Source organism: Takifugu rubripes, chromosome 1 (assembly GCF_901000725.2).
Source record: "Takifugu rubripes chromosome 1, fTakRub1.2, whole genome shotgun sequence".
Classification (NCBI taxonomy): Eukaryota; Metazoa; Chordata; class Actinopteri; order Tetraodontiformes; family Tetraodontidae; genus Takifugu; species Takifugu rubripes.
In genome coordinates, this window is record NC_042285.1 from 13,882,907 (window position 1) to 13,898,983 (window position 16,077).

Here is a 16,077-nt window from a genome sequence, read left to right on the forward strand (position 1 = left end):
AACCAGAAGAAGGTTTGTGGTTGGATCATCTTATTGTGATTAAACATGATAAAAGCTGGCTGAAATTTCAACTCACAGGTCCAGCCAATTGTTTTTTAGAGGTCTGCTTCTCCAGAGTCTTCTTCTCAAAGGGCTTCTTAGTGGAGGTGGTCGGAGGCAGGGTCTCCGGGAAGAAGCTGAAGCCCTGCAGAAGCTGAAGTATCCTCTTGTATTCGTCCTGGAACTGTGCGATCAAGTTGCCCCCTTTCCCAGCTTTGGTAGAAAACTACGCATGCAAAAATAAAGTTCACAGTTACACAACTAGAAGCATCTGGAAAAGTTTGAATGCATCCTGAATCCTTTCACCACCTGCAGGAGAGGCTTCAGCTCTCCAAGTGTTGTCTTCATGAAGTCCTTCTGAGCCTGGGCGAAAGCCCTCACGCAGCCGGTCAGCAGCTCCTCTGCGGTGGCGTGGAACTTGGGAAGCTCATCCAGTAGTTGGGCGTTGAGAGCCTCGTAGTTGTTCCGTGCAACCTGCAGCTCGTCCTGAATGCGGCGGTCTTTGAGGCGGTCGGCGCGCTCCTTGCAGTTGTCGTAGTCCAGCAGTTTGTCGAAGCGCTTTTGGATGAGTTTGTGCGGCCCAGCGAACATGAGCAGCAGCTGGGTGAGCGGGTTGATGACCAAGACCTCTGTGCGCTCTTTCTACTCAGGGAAGAAAGGAAGAGGGTTGAGAGACGACGGGAGGTGGTTGGACCTGATTCCGAAAGTGGTTTATTCTGGATTAATGTGAGACTCAGAGACGGAAGAGGACTTACAAACTGTGTGAACTGTTTGTCGCTGATGCAGCGGTGAGCTCTTTGGAAGCGCTCAGGATCGAGGACACTGCGCTCTGTGTAGATGTCACAGAAACTGATAGCTGCCAGGACTTTTACAGACACCGATTCCTGAGGGCAGTGATGTTATTAGTGTCATATAACAGAGAAAAATACATGATATGTTAATACAATATGATCAATAGTGCGTTAAAGAAAAACTAAACATTTAACGTCCATTCTAGTCCAACTAACAGTGACTAGGATGTAAAAGATTTATGTGTAAGTTTGCTTTTAAAAAGAAAATCTGGAATTTAAGTGCTTAATGCTTCAAATACGTGACTTTAAAAAGCTGTTAAAATGTTACCCTGATGTGCTGCAGATACAAGGAAATGTCCCGGATAAAAGACTTAATGAGTCTCTCCTGCAGCCTGAAGTTTTTCTCAGCCTCATCAAAAGCTTCATCCTTGATCTGAAAACCACAGAGATGTCAGGGAGTTTTCCTGGCATTTCTCAGGAGATCTTAGCTGTAACCAGTGAGCTACCTGTGGAGAAATTCCAGTCAGGTGTTTGAGGTGGCTGCTGACTCTGTTGGATTTTTTGATAATGGAGTGCATGCTTAGTTTGGAGATCTTTTCAATGAACGTGTCCTCATCGCCTTTCCTGTACTTCACCACTATGAACAGCAGAGGGAGTACAATTCAAACACACACAAGTCAATTGCTCTCATTGGATGTTAGTATTCTTTTTTCTTTTCTTTACCAAGGTCTTTTCTGCGCTTGTACTCGTTGATGTTTACGTTGATCTCTTTGACGGCTTGCAGAGCCTTGGTCAGCTCGGGCCGGTCGGGGTGGATCTCCGGGGTGGCTCCCAGGAGCTCCATCAGCAGAAGAGGGTAACGCATCACCCTCTGAACAGGCTTGATTAAGAAAGAGCCAAGGTTGATGTAGTTTGTTTTTCCCCTGGGAGAGGGACAGACAAAGGCCTCTGATAAGAACTGGGTAGAAACACGCACCTGGGTAGAAACACGCACCATTTATTGTATTGTATTGTTGCATGCCACTTATATTGTGTATATTGTATTATCTATTTATATGTATCATCTCATAAGGTATACAACAATGCATACTGAATGACACATCAAAGTAGGCAAAAAGCGCAAAAACAAAACACAATTATTTGCTTAAATTAAATGCAACCTAGAGGACAAAGTTGTTATGGAAATGCAAAAAATTGAGAATTTTATTAATGAACAGTTTCATCACATTATATCAAGGTAGAAATAATGAGAATTGTATTACTTATTATTTGATTAGAGCAAATTGAAAGGCCGAAATGTGAGCTTATTATAGGGCTATATAAAATGTTAAACTATCTGTTGCCTAGATGTTCCTGTGAAGTACATTTGCTAATTTTGTCCAGTAGGTGGCAGTCAAAGCATTTCCCAGGTCAACAGTATGAAGAGAGATTTATGGCTATCTGGAGGAATTTCTCTTCACAACAGCACACAGCTTTCACACACAAACGCACCACCACCAAAGAAATGCACACAGAAATGACAACATAGTCGGACAAAGCAAGGAAACAGAAATGGGAACATTTCTGATATTCCAGGTAATCACACGCATAATCACATGCAAAATCATTTCCAGCAGAGTTAGTCAGCAAAGAAACATGCGGTAATTCTCATGCTGGAAACCATTTCAGAGACTTACCACTCCCGATAAATGGCCCTGTTGAAAGGAAGGATGAAAAGACACAACAAAAACAGGATTTATAAATGTAGACTTGATACAAGTTAAACTTTTCTCACAAGTCCAAAATTTAGCACCGACTTTAATCCCAAGAATCTCACTTCATTTTTGCAAGCCTCAATAAAACAAGCTTCTGTGTTGTTTTGGGTTTGTTTTACGTCTTCCTACAGAGCCCTGAAGAGGTTGTAAAGCTTTGCATGACCTTTTTAAAAGTGAATAGGTGGAAGCAGACCAGTTTTACTTGAGACTGGTTTCCTTAAACAAGCAAGTCATTTTAATGTAAACAAGCTACCGGTAGTCATTTTTTTAATGTAAATTTTTAAAGTTGGGCTTGTTAATGACAAGGAAGGGAGGAAATGGCCATCTTTACAAAAAGCTTCCTGTGTGACAAAGCCTCGTCTATCTTTAGGTTAGTTATTATATTTCAGAGCTGTGGTGACACCAGACCAGTGAAACCAGGTCAGCTGCATTCTTTAAAATCTCCAAATTACGAAACACTTGAGGAAAACTAGAGGATGTAGAAGAGCCAAGTAACAAAGTGGGAGATGTGTTTTCAAAAGAATGATCACCTTTTAAAATTCACCTGGCTTCTCTATCATGCCTCATTCTTGTCTCAGAGGTCAAAGTCTGCTGAGCAGAGCTGATGATAAATTCATTCTATTAATGGAAAACCTGTCGCACACCTGAACTCCACAACAACATTTGAAACACTTCGTACACCGTGATGACAGAAAAACGGACCTCTTCACATTATTTCTCTCCTGTCAACCTTCACTTGTGTGTTTAATTCATTTCTGCTTGTCACCGCCTTTAGTTGTGAACGCTAACACACTCATGTTGCCACAGACCTGTGCTGGAATCAATAATGAAACAAAAACTGTGTTTTTCCTTCCAGGCAGTGTTTGCTGTGGTGACTCACCTCAGCCTCTCCAGGCACTGCAACACGTGCCGCTGGATGGTTTCGTCTTTTTCGTAACCCTCCAGCAGAGAGATGGCATCGTTGTGGTTCTGGCAGTAGATCTTGTACACCTCTTCTAGCTCAGCTTTGAAGTCCAGGAAGACCTTTCCTGAGAGGACGAGGATTCAAAAAGATAGGTCAGGGGCTCAAATGTCATCAAAACACAAACTGTCAGCTTTGTGCAGACAATTAGCAGGGATATTTGGGTGACTTCAACACTCTGGGGTACACTGTTATTATGGGAGTAATAAGTTTGTTTACTTTGTGATTTTATCCACTAGGGGGCGCGGTTTTTACTCCACCTGACCGAAGTTGATCAGGTGACTGTTAATGGTTGACAAAGTAAATAATGTACAAAGTACAACACAGGATGGACCAAGTGTTAGAATCAGGTCATAAAATAAGCATTTTTCAAAAGCCAGTTGCTAACCAATATAATCCGTTTCCTGAAGGGCATCAAACAGGCGTTGTGACAGGTCAATCACAGAGCTGATGTTTCCAAACAGCCCTTCAAAGTCCACATTCTTCAGCTGAAGGAAAGTCAGACAAGATTCGGTTACATTAAAAAAAAAATCAGTTAAGTGACACACAGAAAGACCAAAAGAGGATACAGCTGCACAGTATTTGATGTTTTCTAAATATAAAACACAAAAGGATTGGTTCCGCATTCTGCCTTAAAGGAACATCTTAATGCAGGTCTTCCTGTAAGGTTTTTCGCAATATCAACAATGTGTGAAGATTCTGAAGTGATTCCAGTTCCAAGAGGTGATTAAGCACCTGGACAGCATGTTCGCTGTTATTACTGCTGCTTTCTAATTAAAATAATCCTACATCTAAACTGACTGCCTTCAGCTCCTTAACCAAACAAATAAACAATTCTAAACACCTTCAGACAGTTTGTTACATCTTCATGTTTTCACCTGTCTCTTCTGCAGTGGCTCGATGATCTCTTCCACACACATCTGCAAGTCCTTGATGTAGTCTTTTTCCGTCTGCAGCAGCTCCTCGACGACCTTTGACCTCTTCTCCAGCATTCTCTGCTCCGGATCCTCGGTGCCTGCGCCAGCAGAGGGGCACGAGTCCGAGGCTGCTGTGGCATCCAGAGGCTTGGGTTGAGACGAGAGGAGGGTCATCTCTGCACAAGACAGGAGGGGAAAAAAGATGAAAATGCTTTCGCTCAGAGTTTAAATTTATAGACAAATGAAAAAATGGCCTATTCCAGTGGTGGCAAAGAGGAAAATGTTCCCATGTCACCATTCAGTGTATCCATACATGCCCACGGCCCCCTACCCAATCTGCCTTTTACTCCTCTCCTCGTCTGACTAAATTTTGATCAAGGTCTCTGTGAACCCTGCCAGCAGGATGATCCCTGGGGATGCCTGGGACGGGAGGGAGAGCCTGGTTCATGGGTCGCTGCTTTTCCTGAATGGACCTAAAACTGGAGTGGACTCAGGCTCTTTGTGTGTGGCAACAATGTCCCGTGACACTGACCACGGACCTACAGGCTCTCAGGGAGCAGATATTCATAAAAGGCTGCAGGAAGAGCGCTTACAGCAATGACACTAGTTGCATATCAGTTAGTATCTTTTGATGAAACTCGGATATTACTTTATCTAAAATCATAAATCTGCAGAAGCAAAAGATTTGCAAGAGGGGGGTAAAGGAGCAAAAGCTTATTTAAATCCTGTTTTTAAATTTGTAAATAATAACACAATAACACTTGCAGGCAAAGAGCTGCAGAAATATTTAGAAATGAAATGAAAGTAGATCAGTCAGAAGCGAGTAAAGTGAACGCCTCTTATCCTTAACACACAAAAACTGCCATCTTCTTTATTGGTGCCATCAGATCAATGAAAATGTATTATAATGAATGTTCTGCTACACAAGACTTCAGGTTTTATTTAAAAATAATCCTGTAGCATTAAAAATGTGTTTCTGTGAGACTGAGTGTTTGATTTGCATGCAGCCTGCCTTTTGTCTCCTTCACTGACCCCTTCCTTCTCCTCTGCCCGGCTCTTCACATGACCTGGCTAAAGCTCGACTCAAAGGAGCTTTTCTCTTCGCTTGTGCCACGTATCAAACACACACACGCACTCACTCCTTGCACCGTCTGCTACTGCAGCTCAGCCAACATTCGGGCCATTTCCCCTCTGATGACAAAACAGTCTGTTAACGGGTTTTAAAAGTCATGCAGCAACTAAATACAAAAGAGGCAGAAAACAAAAGACTCCAAACCTAATTGGAATCAATCGGCTTATTCCCACGTTTGATCCTGCACACACACACACACACACACACACACACACACACACACACACACAGACACACACAACCACATCATGTGCTCCACTTCACAGGCTTAAATACTCAACTATTCCCACCGCATCCAACCTGTAAACTTGCCTGTGCACATTTTGACCCACTTTTCTGGAGTTCCAATGAAGAAATGACGAGGGGACGGGGGGCACAGTGAAAGAAAAGAGGCGCTACAGTAGCCTGTAGTCAACACACATTTTGTTACTTGCCTGGCTATTTCTCCACATATATCAACATAGGTGCCTACAAGTTGTGTATCAGCCAGTACAAGGAATCAGATGCCTTTCATTCAGCACCTTCGATGAATCGCCTTGAATGATACTCACTCGGTGTTTGTTGCAACACACACCTGTCACACCCATGACCCAAGACTGGATGCCAACAAACACACTAATCACCTGCAGCAACCTGTTGCTCCAAACCTTATTCTGCCAGAGTATCCACCCCGCCTACTCCAGGATTTTCACGTCTAGCTCAGCCGATAACACATTTAAAAAAAAAATGTTTTTGTTGTTTTCATTTACCGTCGTCTTCTGAGAATGTTTTAGATTGAAAACGTGCGACTGTAACAGGTGAAAACGCGGTGTCGGTGTCGTGTCCTGATTCAACAGGAACAATATCTACATTTAAAGGGTGTTTTGACAATTGCAGTACAGAAAAAGTCCAGACGATGTCCGGTGAGGAACATCTCTGCAGGGGGCCGTTTGGGCAACTAGAAAAACAAGGGTTAATACCAATTTCATTCAAATATTGACCTGGTTACACTTAGAGCATAGAGAGTGTAGAACATGGAACAAAGGGTTTCTTTATTGTCTTTTTAATTATATGAGGTCAGACACTACTGGGGCTCGTTCATAGCAAAACACGGACAATTAGTTAAAAGTAGACTAAATGTGCTGGATCTTTCTGATCTGCTAAACACAGTTATGGCCTCAACCTCTAATGTTTTAAGACTTTTTGTTGAATGCTTTTGGCAGTTCAGTACCACACAAAAAGCAACAGCTAAATCTAAAGGTAACAACATCTTTGCTGCCCCCCCCCAAAAAAGTACATTGTATTTTTTAGCTAAAAATCCCTTGAAAAAATAGTTTTGGGTTGGAAGCCCTGTTAGTATGAAGTTGTTATTGTCTTTAGGTTGTGACCCTATGTTATTACATTATACTACACTACATTTTTGACATTTGAAGTAAAAAAATAATCAAGAAAAAACACAACACTAATCAAAGATACACCCTGATCAACAGGCAGAATCCATAGTGTGCTCAAAAGCAAGTTTGGCAGCCTCATCACCATCCACTACATTTGGGAATTCACTCAGCAAAGAAGTCTGACTCAGACTAAAACCATTCAAAATGGTTTCAAGAACTACAGCTGCTCTTGGTTGCTAAAATGCTAAAATTAAACACTGAGGTCTTTCTATGAGGAATTTAAGCTGAAAGAAAAGCCCTGCAGATAGAAATTATGGGACACTGACAAATGGGGGTGTAAGTAATAGTGATACAAAATGACAAAAACCATTAACACATCTTTTACACTACAGTCACCAATGACAGATTAGGGGCTGTGACAAGGATGATTTAGTAAAACACGTTGAACAAAACAATACAAATTAGACCCTCCTTCCCTCCTGCCACAAAAACCCATCCGAACTCAATGCATTTGAATTCAGTGAAGCATGCGAGGAACTGTAATTCCACCACCCTTTAGAAAAAGACAGCAAAAACATGCCCACCTGCTCCAAACTTTGTTCCAACAACTTCAAATCACCACAACCCCTCCCTCACACACCCACAGGTTTAGGCAACGTCCATTCTCTGATAGTCCATTGTCAATCAAAAGCAACTCCTGAGCCTTGCAGAGGACGTGCATCTCAATGCACAAGCCCCATTTCAGACCTCCAATTACCATGAAAAAGGAAGAGAACCTACTATCATCAAACACATTTACACACACGAGGAGGGATGGCAGAGAATAAAACATGGACTTCTCTGTCTTGTTCTGGGACATCTATTATGGGAATCGGCCCAGTTCTGTAATGAATCCTTGCCATGTTTCACAGCATGCCAACAGCTAATAGGGCCCCTCCTCTGACAGGCTAAGTTCTATCAGAATTAATGACGCCTGGATTTATTCATTTTCAAATCTTCCCACGTTAGCTTGCACTTAAAACTGCTTAAAGACTTTCATAAATAACAAAAGATCAATGTTTGAGACTACCCCATAAATGCAATTGCAATATATCTGCATTAGGGATCAAGACTCAGCATGCTAAATATTAAAGTTTGCAGTGTTTAAAGGGAACATGCTGAGGTCAGACACAATCAACTCCACTGTGTGTGTTCACAGCAGAATGCTCGGTAGCCTTGGCAACATGAACGGTCGGGGGGGGCCTCCTCATATCAAGCCAAGTTTCAGAGAGCAGGGAGTGGTTTAGCCGACATGATCACAGGGGAAACTGTGGAAGTATTCAAGTAGAGACGGGCATGAAACGTACCTAAAAGTGAATGTGAACAGTTTCCCAGACTTGCATTTATAGCGGACCACTGTATTTATCCAATAACCTACATTCAAGATCAATTTTTAAAACAAACAGTCAGTGTAAACGCTACCTTTTTTTCTCCACACTTTATAATTAGAAAAATATTTGAAATATGCATCTCTGTACAAAACGATCCACTATTGTTGTTTATGACAACACAGCTAATTTTTTGCCTAGATTTACATCTAACGATTGTACGGTATAATAAAAAAAGAAAAGAAAAAAAGGAAAAAGCAGTTTACCTAGTGAAATACCATCAGGTTTTATCTCTGTGTCAAAGGTCAAATTCCTGTCCCTGATAGAATGTCATAGCAACCTCGCTGCAGGATCTTGTGGAACTCCAGGTAATTACATCCTCCCTTCGACTCCCACACATAACAAAAGCAGGTTGCAAACCTATACATATAGCACAATCATGCATGCAGCATCCACACTCCAATTAACAAGTTAACCGTGCTTCTGTCGCATATCTGACCAAGACCATAACGACCATCCTTGCAACGTCTCGCTTTGTCTCAGCTCTATGAAGAGCAGCGGTCAATTTAGTCAAGAGACCATCAGTTTTACATATGTGCACAAAGAATGCTGAGAGACACCCAAACGCTGAAGTGACTTCATTCAACATCCGCACTATTTTGTAATTCAGGGACATTTAAGCAGAGCACAAAGGTTCTACTGTGTCCCACAGGTCCTTTTGCGATACAGGCCTATTTTTATTCAAAACTAAAAAGTAAAATGACTTTTGTGTTCCCGTCTCTGCAGGAAAATTGTTTTTAGTGCATTGGGAGTGTGAGAACTGGGTCTGAGAGGAACAATCCTGGCACAATATGAGTGTTTCCAACTGTTAGACAAGTACAGGCAAAGTTGTACTTGAGCAATTGGTGAAACGTTCCCACAGGATAATAATAAAGGAACAGAAAATGCTCTGTTCACCTTGTGGCATGGGTAACAAAGAAAAATACAGGGAAACACTCGAAATACCTGTTAAAATGGCATAAATCACTAACAAAAGCATAATTTTACCATAAAACAGGAGCTGAAATCAGATTATCAGGTGGCTATTCTTGAAAGAAAATGAACATTAAATCCAATTTCAAACCAAAAAAAAAAAAATCTGAATAAAGGTACACAGAAAATACAATTTAGTTTGGAACCAAATAGAGCGGTGCTCATCTGAAACTGATTTTGTTCATGAGTGAGCTGACCAGAAAGGCTGTTCAAAATACTTTATGTGATTAACAATTAACTGTCCTCGATAGGCATTTCTGTCTGCCTGAAGGTTTGGACTAAATACAGCAAATCACTTGCAAATTAAACTCCATTAAAACCATTTAAAAAGTGTCTGAAAATTACTTTTGCTAATAGTTTGGGTAAAGCAACCATCATCATGTGATGTGACGGCAAAGGCCATCGTGTCAGAGCACAGGTGTCTCTCGTTTCCCACACTTCTGCCTAAAAAGGGGCAGATAAGATCTGGCAGTGCTATGCAGGTACCAGGAACACGATCCATCCCAGAACTGAGACACACAGAAATGTGAACAATGATGTTAGGTGGATCTGGATTTCAAAACAAAAGTTATCTACACTTTATAAGGAGGGTGGTCAATAAATCTAAAAACTGTAGGAGTAACCACCAATGACTCATGCATTACCTAAATAGTGAGCCAGCTGTGCTTTATTGCCTGTCAGCAGTGAGATAAGTTTCTCTAGAGCCGTGAAGATGATGATCTTGTCCAAAGATTTCCTGTCTAACTCTTCAATACCTCACCCTCACTGCCCACCAATGGCAGCAACTCTTCAAGGATTACAGATTACAACAGCGCATATGCTGCCAGATCATTGCTAGATGACGGCACTTTACTCACACAGATGGCCAAACGCTGTCCATTAAAAGGGGGCCATCATTTATAGAAGTATAGAAAAGAAAAGGTTGGTTTTTAGCATACAGGCCAGTTCAGAAGGGTCAAGGATGGCATTGCCAACAGAGATGAACAGCTTAAATTTCCAACTTGTCCTTGAAATATAATAGCTACATCAATGTCATATTGATTGGTAGTAGCTGGAGAGTACTCGCTATGGATTTTTTCCCCTTCGTCGGACCAAGGAAGAGGTTTAATATCTAAGATTGGATTAAGGAGAACAAGGCTGAGGCTTTCTAAAACAAAGGCTGTGGCAGAAAGCCCCGGCCGTCACCTCAATGTCCCTGAATCACAGCATAAACCCAATGAGCACTGTGCCAATACGGTGTAATATTTTTAGCCCTGCAATCTAATGATTTAGTCAGGCCAGAACCCTGACTGGGCCGAAACAGTTTAACAAGATTAAAGGATGACAAGACACTGCAGATGCAAGGGTGCATGTGTTCTGAAAAATGGTGTCACCTTTTAAAAGGGCCTAGAATGTCTGTGCACGTGCACGTGCACGGTGAGGGAGTTAGGCCCAGCGCTGTCCCCTGCCTGGCACCAGACAGACCCCTGCTATCCACTCACCCTGCTGACACTGGGGATTAGGACTTGCACACCCAAAGTAGCGTTTGGTGGGGGCGCACTGTTTACTCTGAGCCTGCGTGTCCTGAGCGTGTTTGAGTTTCTAGGTGGCTGGGGGAAGGGCTGTGGGGCGCCACCTGCTTCTTCTCAGACACAATTGAGTCGGAAGAGGGCTCTTCCTCGTGAAACCCTCGAAAAGACACACGTCATTCAATGTGCTGATATTTTTGTTTGAAAGACAAAAACAGTGAGAATCAAATTGGTTTCAAATGAGCTACTTGGATTTGGATTTTCCCTTTTCCTGATAATAGTCTTCCATGTTAAACAACTGGCAACTTGACTTTCTAAATAAAACTGAAATGAATTTTCTTTGCTAAACAATCCTGGCTTGTTTAGCAAATGCTAACTCCTGAACTCTGTTTGATTTGCACACAGTCATGTCAAGCTATGGCTGTGGTTCACTGACCTTTTAGAATATTGATACTTCAGATTAAGAAAAGCCAGCTAATTTGTAGCATTGTATTGAAAGCGAGCTGCCACAGGAGGAACAGAGTCTCCTTGTCAGTCCAAAGTACACCGGAATTACTTACCCACTCTCTGCTGTTTCCACCATGTTAGTGAACTCAATAAAATTCAAGTTAGTACAAATTTAATCAGACTAACATGAGATAGACAAAACTTTATAAGTCTGTGTATAGTTACACGTGTGCCGACAGACACCAACTCAAAATTTTTATGGTCTGTATGATTGATATTGACGCACTGGTGTGTTGCAAACACAGAACAGACAGCAAGACTGTAGCAGAAAATTGCAAGACCAACAAAGACTCACAAAACCCGTCTGACTGGATTTACGCCACCAAATGCCTGACAATGTGCTTTCCTGAGACAGGTGATACTCACTCTCTCTCTCTCTCTCTCACACACACACACACACACACACACACACACACTCTCTCTCTCTCTAAGGCGGGGAGTGTGGCTAGTCAGCATATTGAAACCAGCAGTATTGATTATGCGGGCACCTCTGGAGGTCACCACTGACAACTCTGTCATTAAGACGACTGTAGCTTGTTGACATGAGTGAATGACACGCCAGCAAGTTGTGCAAATACATAATATGTGCCAAAGTACATCGCCTCACGTGGGTGTTTACCTTTGTTTTTTCTCATGGTAGTGGCAAACTGGGACTTTCGTACTGAGCTGGGAGCGGTCTTCCTGTAGAAGCTGTTCCGGTCAAGTGAGCCCACATACACAGGCTTGACACCCCGCTTGGAGCGAGTGCTACCAGCACTGGACTCGTATCCCTTTTCTTGCTCGTCACTGTGATGGACGATGGGATCCTCAAACGAGTGCATTTCCCTGAGCGCCAGCTTTTTGTTCTGCTGCTCAACCCATTCCTCACAGTGGGTCTTGCTGTGGTTTTTAGGGTATTCCTCATACGACGAATCCACCGATAGTGAGCGCAAATCTCGATATCCTTCTCTGGAGTTATAGCCGGAATGTTCTCCTTTTCTGCTTTCCTGGTCGTCATAGTTGTGATGGTCTTCAGGCCGCTGCTCATAGTGCTCCGATTTGTAGTGGTCCCTCCTTTTGTGGTTGTAGTCTCCATCTCTTCTCTCATCGCCTGCAGCTTTGTACCTGTTACAGAGCTCCTTCTTATAACCACAATGTGTTTCTGGTTCAGAGTCATATTGCCTCCTTCTCCTGCTGGTATAAGTTCCTTCACTGTGTTTGGTATAAACACCCCGCTCTTTATGGTCATTTTCTCTGCTGCGATGTCGATCCTCTGCATAGTGGTCAGAGTAATATCTTTGCTCTTCGTAATCATCATAGTAGGAGTTGTCCTTTCTCCGCCGATAGCGTTCGTCCCGACAGCGTTCATCGTCCCGATAGCGTTCACCGTCCCGATAGCGTTCATCGTCCCGATAGCGTTCATCGTCCCGATAGCGTTCACCGTCCCGATAGCGTTCATCGTCCCGATAGCGTTCACCGTCCCGATAGCGTTCGTCGTCCCGATAGCGACGGCACTCTCTGGAGTCATAATAATCTCTGTCAGGGTCAGAATAGTGACCGCTATCCTTGTAACTGTCCCTGTTAGCATAGGAGATTTTATAGCAGTCTTCATATTCACTATTGTAAGACTCCTGTTCCCTTCGCTCAGATTTGTGCTGCTTCCTGCTGCTGTAATGCGGATTTTCTCTGTTGTCATCATAATCATTGTATTGCCTGTCATAATGATCCCTGTACCTATATTTCTCCTTACTGTCAAACTCTTCTCTGTCTCTGCGACTTCTGTCATAGCGCTCAGAGTACTGGCAGTTTACACGGTTGTCCCGTTTTCGTCTGTCTTCCAACTCTTCATCAGTTCTGAAGTCAGTGTCGTCTTTGTCCTGTGCTACATTCCTGTAATCTTGGTGGATGTAATCCTCGGGACCCTGGTAAAAACAGTGTTTACCTTTCCATTCAGATATTCTCACATCTAGATGACCATCCTCTGAACCAGGGTGGAAGTAAACATCCTGCCTTTGATGACTCTTCTCAATAAGAGTCGCCTTCTGCCCATCATTGTACTCCCAACCAGGCTGGTTTGCCCACTGCACCGGCCACTGAGCCGGCACGTGAACTTGAGGTGGCACCAATCCACCTGGTACCATCATGCCTCCGTGTACAGGCATCGGGCAGCCTGGAGCTGGGTCACCAGGTCTTGCTAGCATGACTGGACCCTGTGGCTGTCCAGGAGGAACCACTGCATATCCATGATATCCAACTTGTTGCTGCTGAAGTTGCACTTGCTGTAGGTGTTGTAACTGTTGCAGATGGGCTGCTCGCTCTCGTTCTCTGGCCCAACCAGCATCCCCCAGCTCCTCCATACTTTTCCCTTTCCTCATCGGAGGACCAGCTGAGTAGTTCCAATCCATTGTACCAAACATGACGGGGTTCCCATAAATCACTGGACTCTTCATGGCCCGTGTTGTTATGAATCAGCTTACCACCTGTAGGTATTGTTTCTTAATCAGCGTGGCTGATTTTGTCTTTCCAAAATGCCGTATTCCATGACAAAGCAAGGCAGGAGAGTCCTCCTATTAGACATATTGTCTGTAACTCTCCTACTTGTTTGCTGTCTCCTCCCGAGTGCCTCAGCACGGCTCCTGGCCCAAGCACCTCCCTGTCCACCACATCATCCCCTCCCTGCAGCTATCTCAGAGAGCCATGGAAGGGAAGGGGGAGGTGTTATGTAGGGGGAGGAGCATGTCAGGGTTAATAATTCAGTGGGGCCGCATGAGCGGAGGATTAGACAGACAGCTCCTCCCACTGTTTCAACTGGATAGTACGTCTCTCTGCAGGAAAACACTCTACAAAGTTTCTCTGATGAATGACGGGGACATAAATTACCACGAGGGTCTTTAAAGGTTTTCCACTGAACAATCCTCCATCCTTCCTCTTATCCTGTTCTCTTTGTTTTTACTCCTTCCTGCCAACTTCACAGCGACGCTCATCAGGGGCGTTAAAAGCAGTATCGGCCTCACGGCTCTAACTTTCATTTTACATTCTGCACCAAATGCCATAACAGTGTCCTTTTGACTGAAACTGAGCCCAGACAGACATAGACTCTGACCTACAAATCAAGGGTGGACACTTATTAACACTTGCACATGGGAGTTTTCTTTTTATTGAATCAATTTTCTTTTAGAGGAATAATGGAATGACAAATTAAAAGTATACTATTCTGACCACCATAAAGGTTGTAGGAAAGGACAGACATTTGAGCTCACGTTGCACGATTAGGACACGGCAGCAGCGGCTCGTGAACACGTTTACAATGCGCCATTGTTGAAGACTGTCCCCACTCACAGCAGAGGCACAAGCTCTTAGTGTGAGAAAAAACTGCCCTATTCATAAAGTTTGAGTTTATTATCCATCCCCTCTAGCTTGTAATGGAGGGGAGGCCGAGACAAAGAGACGTTTTCAAGGACTGCAGCACAACAAAGTTCATGTGATACATAATATACATGTGGGACTGAGGACATTTTGCTTAATAATAATCTGGAAGCTAATTAGAGGCTTGAACTGTTCTGTGAGCAAACTTATATGACGACATTTCAGTTCTGTATATTAAAACTGACATGGATTTGATTATGATTTTACCCTAATACGCTTTCTAATATTTGCCTGTCGGTTGAAATGTCTAAATATTAGGCAGCAAATTGTTTTGTAAAATTATTTTGTGTAGAAAATGGCAATTTATGAAATTATTGTTGTACAATATACAAGGACAAAACTAAAACCGCGCACAGAAACGGTTTTACAAGGTAAGGCTGAGCTGTGAGATCTTTATTATGTGAGGCCATTTAATTATCAGTGTTCAACAGCTCAGCTTTCAGGACTGGAGTACGACCGAAACTCCAAAGCACGTCAAGTGTAACAAGGAAAAAAACAACATTCCTCTCTGTGACTATGTTAGATTATGTACATGAGGGTATCAGACGGACTCAAGCAAACCCAAAACAGATGTCCTGTGAAAACAGAACTGGCTGAAACCTCATGAAAATGTAGTTTATTTAAATTCAACGGAACTTGTGATTTTTTTTTTTTTAAAGTGAATTACAAATTGTGGTTTTCTAACACAAGTTGTTATAATAACTGAGGTACGATGTCCTCTCAGTTTCTACAAAAAGCTTCCATAAATCCTGCCTTCTTACAGTCAAGTACAGAGAGAACAGCTGAAATTACTCACTGCCTCACAACAATAAGCTTTCTATTGCCTTTCAAGCGTCACACTCCGGAACACACCCTTCAAAAGCATGAAAAGACACTCCTGGCTGAGCAACACTCCTCATCCACACTACAGCAGCGGGTGAGACAGGACTAGAAATGCAGACCCTGAAGGTGGTTTTTTGACTAAATATGCCAGTCATTCACCGGCCAAGAACCAATAGTTAGGGAGAGCTTTAACAACCCTAAACCTTTCTGAATTCGAATACATGAATTTTATTACTGTGAAAGTCTGGTGTGAATGTCGGCTGTGTGGTTAGGTGACCTTCACAAGAACCTGCGGACATTAGCAGCACAATTGTCCTTCGGCTGATTCTGTTCACCGTGTGACTCAATCAAATGTTGAACTGCTTGATCACTTTTGATCAATTCTACTTGTAATTACAATCTGCTGAAGTCATTTACCAATAATCTGATCATCTGTGAGGGTTTGTCAGAAGCCTTAAAAAGTTTTAAT

General features: G+C 42.8%; 1 protein-coding gene across 3 annotated transcripts in view; it reads right to left on the reverse strand.

The window, feature by feature from the left end:
- dnmbp (dynamin binding protein) overlaps nucleotides 1-16,077 on the reverse strand; it is a 32,828-nt gene that overhangs the window by 2,044 nt on the left and 14,707 nt on the right. Inside the window, exons 1-11 of one of the 3 annotated variants that reach the window (XM_011606386.2) lie at nucleotides 12,001-14,499; nucleotides 4,424-4,638; nucleotides 3,934-4,033; nucleotides 3,465-3,612; nucleotides 2,507-2,524; nucleotides 1,554-1,753; nucleotides 1,337-1,467; nucleotides 1,159-1,263; nucleotides 795-923; nucleotides 349-681; nucleotides 77-265 (exon numbers count right to left, since the gene is read on the reverse strand). In XM_011606386.2, coding sequence (XP_011604688.2) covers nucleotides 77-265; nucleotides 349-681; nucleotides 795-923; nucleotides 1,159-1,263; nucleotides 1,337-1,467; nucleotides 1,554-1,753; nucleotides 2,507-2,524; nucleotides 3,465-3,612; nucleotides 3,934-4,033; nucleotides 4,424-4,638; nucleotides 12,001-13,810 — 3,378 coding nt within the window. In that variant the 5' untranslated portion in view covers nucleotides 13,811-14,499. Of the gene's footprint in view, nucleotides 1-76; nucleotides 266-348; nucleotides 682-794; nucleotides 924-1,158; nucleotides 1,264-1,336; nucleotides 1,468-1,553; nucleotides 1,754-2,506; nucleotides 2,525-3,464; nucleotides 3,613-3,933; nucleotides 4,034-4,423; nucleotides 4,639-12,000; nucleotides 14,500-16,077 lie in introns of those variants that run through there. The other 2 variants (XM_011606374.2, XM_011606381.2) reach the window with 2 other exon arrangements.